Genomic DNA, 11,402 nt, shown 5'->3' on the forward strand with positions numbered 1-11,402 from the left:
GAGCCATGTACCCTGAGGCCTTCCTTTTCACTTCCTCCTCTGCTCTCTCTCTTTCTTCTGCTCCCTCCCGCCAATGCCTTTCTCCCTCGCTCAGGTGCAGACTCTTACCAAACAAACAGAAATAATGGCGGTAAGCTCTGAGCCTTTGAAGGCAGCTTATCTGTGAGGAACATTAGAGTAATAGATCTTTAGTGGAAATCAACAACTCGAGTCTTGCCCAGAGGGCAGGAGTTCTGCATTAGCAGCGGCTGAGCCACACCTTGGCTGTCTTATACAGTAACTATGACAGTAATGTCTTCAGTTGGATCCAGATAGATCCTCTCCGCTTAGCTCTTTGAAACAGTTAAGGCCGCGATGAAAGGGGATCTTTTATGCCATACAATGCAACTGGTAGTCAATGCTCGGGCGCCGCCTTTAAGAGGGCCTAAACGGTTGTGTATGTTTGCGTGTGTGTGAGCGACAGAGACAGAAAAAAGCGTGTGTGTACTTTGAGTGAGGGTGAAGACTAAGTGTGTTTGCTTTTTTTAAAATCTGAATAGACTGACTTCAGTTTCTCTCGCAGTCACACATGAGCGTGCACACTCACACACACACAGACACGCACACACACACACACACACACACAGACACGCACACACACACACACAAAGAGTCAGGAAGGAGGGTACAATGCTGTCCTGCCCTCCTTCCTCTAAAGATGTGGGGCTTTTTTTTTCTCCCTCTCTCTCAGACTTCCTGGGAGGGGTACACTGGCCTTTGTGTCCGAAGGCACTCTCTCTTTATCTTTGCCTCTCTTATTCTCCCTTTTTTTCTCATTCACGGGGCACAAAGAGCGAGGGAGAGGGTGAGGAGAAGTCTTTCACCTGGACAAGAAGGGCCACGGAGAGGACCGGGCCACAAAGGAGCAGGGCCACAGAGAGAGAGGGAGGGAGGGAGGAAGAGAAAGGACGAGATAACAAGGCAGAAAAAGGGAGATGCGTCTGTGTTTTTGTGTTCCCATGTTTTGTGCCCTTTCCTGCTCGTTGTGGTTTTGCCGAGAATGACAGGCGGATGTCTGGGTAGAGAGAGCGGCTGTTTAGTCTGAGGCCATGTCATGGGAAACATATTCATGCCCCCTGGGACTTATTCATACGCTGGTATACTGCACACACACATACACACATACATGGACCCACTCTGTGTCCGTTCCTTGTCCTCCCACACACACAAACCCTGTCACGAGACCAGGGGGGTGTGTGTGTGGGGGGGGGGGGGGTGAAAGGTCAAGCACTTAAGTAATGGAACAGGAAGTGTTGGAACAGTCGGCGCTACACAACATACAACTAACTCCAACATGTGGACAGGACTGACAGGCAGCTGTTGTGGGTAGCACATAGCCTTGGAAGGCAGAGAGGCATTCCTAGCCCTGCCCATTGTCACTCCTCTGTTGTTCGGCATGTACGTTTTATCTGACTTTCATATGGGTTCGTCACATGACCCATTGCTTCTTCCTACATCACAGTAAAAAAAAAACTGTCTCAAGAACACAGGACCAACACATGCCACTTATGTGCGGAACAGGGTTACAAATTTCACCTCTTTTCCCAAAATCATGAAAAGGTATCCCTTACAGAGGTGAGTTTTTTTCCTGCACACTGATTCAAGGCAGATTCTCAGCAGTGGATACAACAGTAAATGAAACCCGATGAGTATTAGTGTCAGGCTCTATTATGACTTCATTTGGTTGAATGGCAGAAACAGGAGGACACTGGATCTAGTTAGAAGACCGCTCAAATCCGCTCCTGGCTCTCGCTCCCTCCTTCACTGCTGCACTCACAGATCTATGATCAGCTCATCTGCTCCATATATATAACAGCATCCGCGGATAACATCTAGAACTGAACTCAGATCAGCGCTCGGTGAAATCGTACCCCATACCAATGAGGACATGTGGCTGCTGTTGGTTTTAAGAGATTTAGCTTGGCCCCTTGCCATGCATGTAAAAAGTCCAGATTTCCTCTTTTGCTCCTTCTCAGACATGTTATAGAGACGTGAGTGAGTCTGGTTTCAGTTGCAGAAGTGCAGCAGGGGCAGAGCTGCCTCCAGCCTCCCTTTAAAACAGATGGGAAATACACCTGTGTCCAGTCGTAGCAACAAGTAATAATATTGCCTTATATCCTCACCGTGACCTGACTGCTGTTTCTGCATTCAGGTCAGTTAACCTAAAACTCCACAATTTAGACCTCTGAAAAAAAGATTTTTATCACTCCTTCCTCTTTCCCTCCTCGTTCACCTCTTCACCTTCTGTTTTCCGCATCCCGTCTTCCACCCTCTGGACATTCTTGAGCAGTTATAACCACGTCTGGCGATGCGCTGTTCGTGTCTCCTGAGGTGTTTGACTTTTAATTGTGTCTGTAATAGCTTATTTGTTCTCCTCAGTTAACTCCTGTACCAGTGGCCCATTCTCCCAACCCAATCCCTTCTTGCTTCTTACTGTATCAGCACTGCTCTATATGCTCTGATGCTACACAGGGAGATTGGACAGGCTAGTACCCATCATTACATTAGCATGTGCATGTGTGTGTAGAAGAACGGACATGTGCTCATATATCCATGCTTGTGCAATGTGCACATGAAGGTCTTGCAGTGTGTGTGTGTGTGTGTGTACTGCTGGAAACAGCATTAAGTATCATTAGCTCTTACTAGTCATCACCTGCCCTCTGCCAACCCCACATGAGCCACTTTAGTCGGCAGGCCTGGCCAGCGATCACACAGATAGGCAGAGACAGACTCATGTTTAGGTAGAGAGGGAACTTAGAGGGCTATGTCTTACACGTACTGCTATCAACACTCATTTGTATTCATTCTCATGTATTACTGTAGCCCATTCATTTTGCCTTGTCATAAATCTTACAAGTATAATCTACTTTGTTAATTTGAATTAAAAAAAAAAAAAAATAAGGAAGTTAATTAGAAGCCGAATCCTTTCCTTTTAACTATGACAAAAGGTGGTGGTTTAACTTTTAGCCCTTTTCAAACTGGTTGTTGTTGACTTGCTTTACATGAGGGAGAGAAGAGAAGAGGCTGACAAGGTAATTTTTTTATATATGGGGACATAAAATTTTAAGTTTGGTTTAAATCAGTCTGATACTATTAGGACAGCTCATCCAACCCATGTGCCATCCCAACATATACAGATACAAAGGACAGCTTGAATGGGTCATGGGTGCACATTCGTATAGATGCACACATATGCATGTATGTGCACCGGGAGAGTTGGGGACATTTGTCGTGGGCCGGCCCAGGATAGGACAATGCCTTCTCTGTAGTGGAAATAAGAGGGCTAGTGCAAATCATGCACATATACACACATACACACACACACACACACACACACACACACACACACACACACTCACATTCCCATGGATTTCCAGGGTTGGAAAGGGGCTGAGTAGGAATCTGGGCCATGCAGGCGTTCTGAATCCTCTCAGTCAGAGGCAGCCCTTCGCCCTTCAAACACACGTCACAGGGAGCACATTCCACAGCCTCTGTGTCGTCATGCTGCGCTCGCACGAAACATACAGATTCACACATTCAGTCAACGAGCACGGCTCTGACCCCAACAAATACCAACCACCGTTCTGTGGAGTCCACGCCGGCCTGGGACATGCAGGCTCATGTGCACACACACACACTCACACAGTCCAAAGACATACTCCACTTCACTTCCCTGATCCCTGTCTCCTCCACCCCAGTTCTCTCTGAGATCTCGTGTCGTGATTGCTTTCTACGTTTTTCTAAAGGACAGGATATGGAGCGGTGGAGCACACTAAGGCCTCGGCCGGCCGCTCCTAAGGGAATTTTCATTGTTTCCATTGTTGTCGCCTACCTGCCTACCTGCCGGCTGTCCCTGAGCGACATTTGAAAGCCTCCCAGGTTGCCCTCGGGAAACCACAAACCACTGCACCCTCCGACACTAACTGCCTATCCCTTCTCCCCAACACCCTTCTGGCATAAATATCACTTCTGTTGCAGGCGGAAGTGGCTTTTTCTTCTGTTGTTCACTGCGGAGCCTCCAGGGAGTTTGGGAGAGACACGTTGAGGCAAACACATTTCAACCTTAGGCAACAAAAGAGTGAATTAGGGCTGGAAAAAAAAATGATTGAAGGAAATGTGAAAAGAACACATTTGTACATCTTTAGCCAACTGTGATCGCATGTGTCCAACTTATGCATATTCTGAGGTCCGGCTCTCTTCTGCAACTCTGATCACAGCTGACAGTTCATCGGCTTAGATCCAACACACCTCCTCACACACACACCCTGAAAACGTTTACACCATTTGGCTAGGGTACACGTCCTTCACTTTTCCAACCCGCTGCCCTGAGCTATATGCACTCATTTAGGATTTCTGAGAAGCACATCAGTGATCATACATTTACACTTAGTGCTGTATGAGCAGCTTCAACACCTGCCCTGAAGAAACACACACGCACACACACTCAAGCACTTAATGTATGGATTCTTCTTCTTACTACAGAGGGCCAGAGGAAACAGGTGAGGAAAGCAGAATAGGTTGGGTGAGACTGATAGACCGAGCGAGGGAGAGAGGGGAGTGTAGTTGAGGTGGGGAGCTAGCATAGACGCCTGGAGCCAGGACACTGATGCTGGAGCTGATAGCGGCTGTATAGAGGACCCTCCACTGACAACACACACACACACACACACCCACACACACACACACACACACACACACAGCTCTCTTTTCTGTCTGCAATTTTCTTATTTTTGTTCATTCATTCCCCTCGACTCTTCCTCCCCCCTTCATCCCTCACAACGTCTCCCTCTTTTCATGTGTGTGTCTCACTCTCTCAGACATGTTGTTTACAGTGTGACCCCCGGTTGCTCATGATAGGAATCGTTCCATCAACATAATGGCTAAATGACACGCACACGACTGTTACAGTCACGGCCACCACAAAGAGGCAGGATGTTGTCTCCTGCATGTGTACGTAACGTATGCGCATGTGTTTTTAGATGCTTGTGTGTGAGTGTGCGCTCTCTACTGCTTTAACTTGACCTTCGTCTTCAAAATCTTCCTATTCATATTTTTCTGTCACGATTTTGCATCCTTCACCCTTCTCCTTGTGAGTTTCTATCACTTTTTCTTCATCGTCCCTCCTTCAATTTTTCATGCTTCACCTCCACTGACTAGAAAAACCCTCAGCAGTCTGGGTGGTCTTTACACACACACACACACACATACACACATATGAATGTGTTTGCACACTCCTCTGTCTAGTAATGCGTTCGGCGTGGTGTCCTGGCCTTGGTTAAAACACCGTTAGACATTGGCCGCACTCACCACTACCACAAAGCATCACCTAATCGGTGCTCAACTCCAGCCTCAGACTCACAAGCGAAATGCACACACACTCCATCCCTCCCACACACCTGTGTGCACACGGTGAACGCTGCTGAGAGAAACGTGAGATGTGTAAACATAAGCACCTGACAACCTTCCAAAACTGACTTTTTATGTACAGCGGCCAGATCCTGAACTTATTACTTACTCTCAACACAATTACAGTCGTTCCTAAATAGGTGTAAGTCTATTAGGGGTCAGCTGACTAATTCTCTTGCACCTCAGCCAACAGTTGTGATAGACAGCCTACTGATTGTGTCACTGCGGAGCCACCTCTTATGTTACTTTGCTTCCAGCTACCCATAAAACAGCACCAATCCCCGACGCACATAGTGTTCTCCAACTCATCAACACATCAACACACATGCACGCACATCACCCGAACAGACACACACCCTCGGGCAGTGTTTTTCCTCTCTAATCTGATATCAAAGAGAAGTGATTTCAAAGCGTTTCATATGACAGCTCATTTTATGCGTTGCCCACGGAAACGATTATGCCATAAATCTCGACCTACTTTGTTGTGAGTCGCTTGAAGCATCTTTGCCTTCGAAGAGCTGAATTCCTTCGGATAGTAAACCTGCATTCACCTCACTATTTTGTTATAATAGTTATTTTTCCCCTGATGATAATTTAATTATGTTTCTACCTTTATGGATTGGAGTCCTCAAAGAAAATGGAGAGAAGCATTCATACCCTGGATTGCCCCCTTTGGTTTCTATAGCACGTACAGTTGTGCTCACTTTGAAGAGCTCTCCAGTGACATGGGTGAATGATGTCATATACTTTCACAGCGTTATGTGGATGTGGTTTGTAATGTGGACTGTTCCCAAGCAAATCTCTGTGACCTCGGCAGCCTGCAGTGTGTGCCGGAAGGCTAATCCTGCCTCCATTGCACAGTAGGGCGTGCTGGAGGGTTTGACAGATCCTGGTGGGGACTGGACCGGCTCTCCGCTGTTGTAACCTTTTATACTCCAGGATGAAATGAGAAACTTTGGCCTGCTGTGAAATGTTCTTGGTTGTGTGTGTGTCTGTGTGTGTTTGTGTGTGTGTGCGTGTGGGCAGGGTTAGGGAGGGGATGTTGTTTTGTTTGCGTTTGATGATTTTTATCAGCAAGGCAAACGAGAAACCTGCTACTCTTGTGTGCGGTATCTTAATTTGTTGCGGCATCTCTCCTGCTGCCCAACATTCCCTCCTTCTCTCGTCTGCAGTAATGTGTGTTTGCATGTGTGTGGGCATGTGCGGTTGGTCGCTGAGTTTATTTATCTTATTCTAAATCAGCCCTCAAACTCACTAATTGGTCCAGTTCCACTGTTAGGTAACGACGGGAAATGAACAATTACTCGTGTGTGTGAGGAGGAGAGAGAGAGAGAGCGTGTGTGTGTGTTTGTGTGTTTGTGCGCGCATGTGCCTGTGTGGGTGTGTGCGTGGCTATATGGGTTCCTTTAAGAGCAGAGTAGATTTCGAAAGAGGGAGTTTCAGGTCATCAATGTTTTTATATTAGAGGAGGACTAAGAGGCTCAACACTCTTCCTCTTTGACTCACTTCCAGTGTGGGTGGGTGGGTGGGTGGGTGGGTGTGTGTGTGTGTGTGTGTGTGTGTGTGTGTGTGTGTGTGTGTGTGTGTGTGTGTGTGTGTGTGTGTGTGTGTGTGTGTGCTGGCCTAGTTGTGTGGCATGCCCCTTTGTGGGCCGAACAGCCTGACGTTCTCAGAGGTGAGTGAATCCTGGATGAAGTTAGCAACACCAAACACTCTACATGTGTTTTAACATTCAAAGGGACACAGTGATATCTGGAGTCCCAGGCTCGAATGACAGCTGCACAGTTGGGCATCCGTCAAGTGGACTTGTCTTTCCTTTATGTCCCTCTTTAAAAGTCGTTAGCAACATAAACTGTTGATCTCTCCTCACTCCCTCCGACTTGTATCCCTCCACGGTAATACTTGCAGAGCCCCTAGTGAGCAACTGCTCTATCACACCCTATTTCCTGGATTTGACTTCTATCACTTCAATCTGTCTCTAATCTGTCCTCAGAGCCTTACGCAGCGAAGCAATTTGAGAGATCTGGCTGTAAGCCACAGCAGGGTGGTGTTTTGGAAGTGGGCTTGATTTCCCCAACTTATTATAGTAAAGTAAAAAAACTTTGGATGAGTAATGTTAATAATCATGTTTTAATGGCACTTACAGTATGTTTAGTAATCTACCAGCTGCCCCATTTGAGCTTTCAAGCATAACTAATCACTAATCATATTTAAAAATTGAGCTGGCACCTTTTTGCAAATTAAGTCCAACAAGTAAACCATTTTGTCAATTTATCAATCAAAATAAAGAATTAAGAGTTTCCTAGGTAAAATGTCAACAATTCTTACCTTTTTAATTATTGAGTTCTAGTATAACAAAACAGTAAGTTACGTGTATGTAGACTAAAACAGATCATCAAAGGTGGAGTAAGCGATTCTAATTCAATATTGATTCTGTATATTCTGATCAAGATCTGGTGATCCTACACAACCTTGGCTCTGTAAAAGGGAGATATGGCAGCCGACTTGAAAGACCACAGAGATTTCTCCCATGAGTCTTAAACTGCTTTCAGACATTCTCTGAACTCTGCAGTTCCTCTATATTTTCTCTGGAGGACGTGCATGTGTGAACACAATTGTCCAATTGAGACACTCCGCAGTTTCTACCGACTTTATCTGCCTGACTTCCCAGTAGAATGTCTGTAGAAATCCTTGAGAATTCAACATGTGAACACATCAGGGGATCCAAGCTGGATTCACCGCGATCGAGTGGGGGGGGTTGATGACGGGGGAAAAAACGGTGCCATACGCGTAAAAGACGCCGACGAAGATGTCAAGAGAGTTTGTGGTGATAAGAGACGACGACAGTGTCGGGATCCTGTAATCACATGATCTACGCAGCAAAGTTAATTCGTCACCTTCTGCCTCTGTCTTCTTCACCCGGCTGCTCCACCTCTCGTCTGAATAATGCACGTGAAAGGCAAACTGCGGTCAACGTCAGCAGCCAATTCTCCGGATTTCACCCAGAGGTCATGTCATAAAACGGCTTTAATGGATAGCCTGACTATGGTGAAGAGATCTCAGTGAGTAGAAAGGTATGAAGACATATGCAGAGGTTGCTCTGGTGCTGCTTAATAGGAGGGTTACCGTTTGGTAATGCGATAGCCACCTCACCAGCTGGTTAGCTAGTTAATGGGTTAACTAGCAAGGAGGTACAGGTGCCAAATTTGTGTGCCAGGTAAAGTTATGTCATATATAATATACTGAATAAGTAAATTCAGTCTCTCATATATTTATATATACAAGTATGTTTACTGTATATTCAGGATATTGAAAATTATCGAGAAGTAGACATACACAAGAGCACAAGCACTCATGCATACATGTACACAAAGGCACACACATGCTCACGTACACACACACACACACACACACTCTCACGCTGGGTCTCCAGTTGGCGCTCGGAAACCTGACACTGAAAGAAGTGGTCAAGTCATTTTGCTATAGTGGTCCGCACACGAACATTCTCACACACACACACACATGTTCCCACTTGGCCCCTGTCCGTTTTTATCTGTGTGCGGGTTGTGGCACTGTTTCCTGGTAACACATCCATCTGACTGTTGCCCACTGCTCTATTTTTAAATCCCAGATGCGATGTATAGTGATTTTAATCTTTCTTGGCAAGGTGTTTTCATTTCCAAATTAATGTTTAAGTTGTGACTAACAATTGGTAGTCAAGATGTTATTTTTTCATATTAGATGATTTGGTACCACGATGCATGATATGAGGTTTAGGGATCAAGGGGAAGGGTTCAGGATGACACACAAAGTGGAAACACAAGGCAAGAAAGGCAAAAGGTCAAGGAAAGGCAGGACACAGTCAGAGGCCTGCATGTGGAAAGGTGAAGATGAAACAGGACAAGATCAAGCACCCTAACTCAACAGGAGCATGTGTTACTCACAGGTAAGTGGTGAGGGGGCTGAGGTTGGCTGGCACAGATGATAGTCCCAACTCCGAGCAGTCCGCCATGACGAATATCCCATCTTCCTCACACTGACATGGAGACGGGCAAAGTGATGCCGGCGGCCCCTGTCTGTCCTGGACCCGTTCGTACCCCCACACTTCGGGAGAGGAACCCCAAACTCCTCCAGCCACGCAGAGAAGCAGAAGCACAGGCAACATGTCTGACTGTCCACCTGTCTGCATCTACACCGGCAGGGTCTCCTGTCTTGTTGCACCCTCTCTTGTCCTCTCTAATGTCCTAAGAGATAGCTGTGATAAGATGAGGAGGTTCCACTGACTCTTCTCTGTCCTAAAATCTGCTGTGTCCCTTTGGAAGCCCCTCACTGATCTTTTCCTCCTTGTGCAGGTTGTCCTGACTGAAAGTCTGTCCCAGTCACAAGTTCTACCTCTTCATCTCTTCATCTCTTCATTGTCTTCCCTGCTTCATTCCCAGGGGTTAACTCTGCTGTAACTTCCTTCCCCTCTGTCCTGTCTTCCCTCTCACCCTGCCTCTCACTGTCCTTCTCCCCCAAACACAGTTACTCTTTCTCCCTCCCTTTCTGTTTCTCTCTCTCTCTCTCTCTCTCTCACACACACACTCTCTCCTTGTAAATGTCTCTTCCTCTCTCTGTCTCTCTCTCCTTACCTATTGTAGAAGGACTGCATGAGTTGTGAATGAGCCACCCTCATTGGCCCACAATTTAGGGATGGGCTGGAGCATCTCCGAAAAATGGGAGGGGCCCCGTGATTCTCAAACTCTTCCCTCTCTTTCTCTCCCTTTCTTCCTTTTGCCTGTTTTACTTTGCCTCTCTGTGAAGGGAGTGAGTGAGTGTTTAGTTTGAAAGGAAGGAGAAAGGGGTGAAGCCGAGAGGAGGGGGGGGGGGCGACGCAGTACAGTGATGTGGGACACGAATTCTCCTTGTGGGACCTTATGAATGGAACTGAGAGAAAACGAGACAGTGTTTACAGCTGAAAGAGAGGAAAGAGGGGGGGAGAAAGCAAGCTCCAGAGGATAAGAATGCAGGCAGCAGAGTGTGTTTGGCCGTGTGAGAGAGATGCAGAGGGTCAGAGTGTGTGACTGGGAGTGACAGTTTTTTAGGAAATTGGAATTCTGACACTTCAGCACCCCTCGGTCCCCAGAAAGAGCAGAATCCAGTGTCTAGCGAGTCCCACCTTCTCAGGTTTCTGCTGCTGGAATGTCACGATTGCACACACACACACACACACACACACACACACACACACACACACACAGACACACACACACACACACACACACACAGACACCCATAGAAAAGAAAAGATTATGAGTGACCGGCGCAAAGTAGTCCTCATATCGGTTTCACATGCACACACTCGTATACAGAGAGAGAGATTGTGGATTTGTGAAAACGTGCCTTGGGATAAAGCCTGTACATTTCACATGCACTTGTGTTTTTCCACATAATCGTTCAAATGTTCTCATCAAGCTGCCCTTTTTTATAGTTACAGCAGCTGGCGTAGACCTGATATTATAGATTAAAACTGAGCTTTTCGATAGGGAGCCTATAAATGACAGGATGCAATTCATGTGTTACACAACCCTAAAAACTTGACATGTGCACCTGTAAGAACAGGATGTTACATGAGACCCTAATGATGCATTTTGCTATTATAACAATTCAATGCAAGAAAAACTGGATTTCCATTCAAACAGAAATGTTGCAGTTGGGAGGAGCGATAATGAGTTTTTTCCACTAAAAGAGAAACATTTTAAAACATGATACCAACCGATGATTGCAATGCATTTGAGCAACAGGTTTAGCATTTAATTGAACCTATTTACTCCAGTTTTGGTGACTTTCATGTTGTATTTGAGGGATTACATGGTCCTCGGCGAATTGATAAAATCTTACAACCACTCTGGCTCGTAAAATCTGTTCAAGCTCCGGTGGATTAACAGAAAAATGCATTTCTCGTTTCCTGGAAATCT

General features: G+C 46.2%; 1 protein-coding gene across 1 annotated transcript in view; it reads right to left on the reverse strand.

The window, feature by feature from the left end:
* Positions 1–10,567, reverse strand: part of LOC128442319 (leucine-rich repeat-containing G-protein coupled receptor 6) — a 36,373-nt gene extending 25,806 nt beyond the window's left edge. The window contains exon 1 of the mRNA XM_053424725.1: positions 9,390–10,567. Within this exon, the coding sequence (XP_053280700.1) occupies positions 9,390–9,634 (245 nt within the window). The 5' untranslated portion in view covers positions 9,635–10,567. The remainder of the gene's footprint in view (positions 1–9,389) is intronic.
* Positions 10,568–11,402: the final 835 nt, after the last annotated feature.

The sequence above is a fragment of the Pleuronectes platessa genome, chromosome 6 (assembly GCF_947347685.1).
Source record: "Pleuronectes platessa chromosome 6, fPlePla1.1, whole genome shotgun sequence".
Lineage (NCBI taxonomy): Eukaryota > Metazoa > Chordata > Actinopteri > Pleuronectiformes > Pleuronectidae > Pleuronectes > Pleuronectes platessa.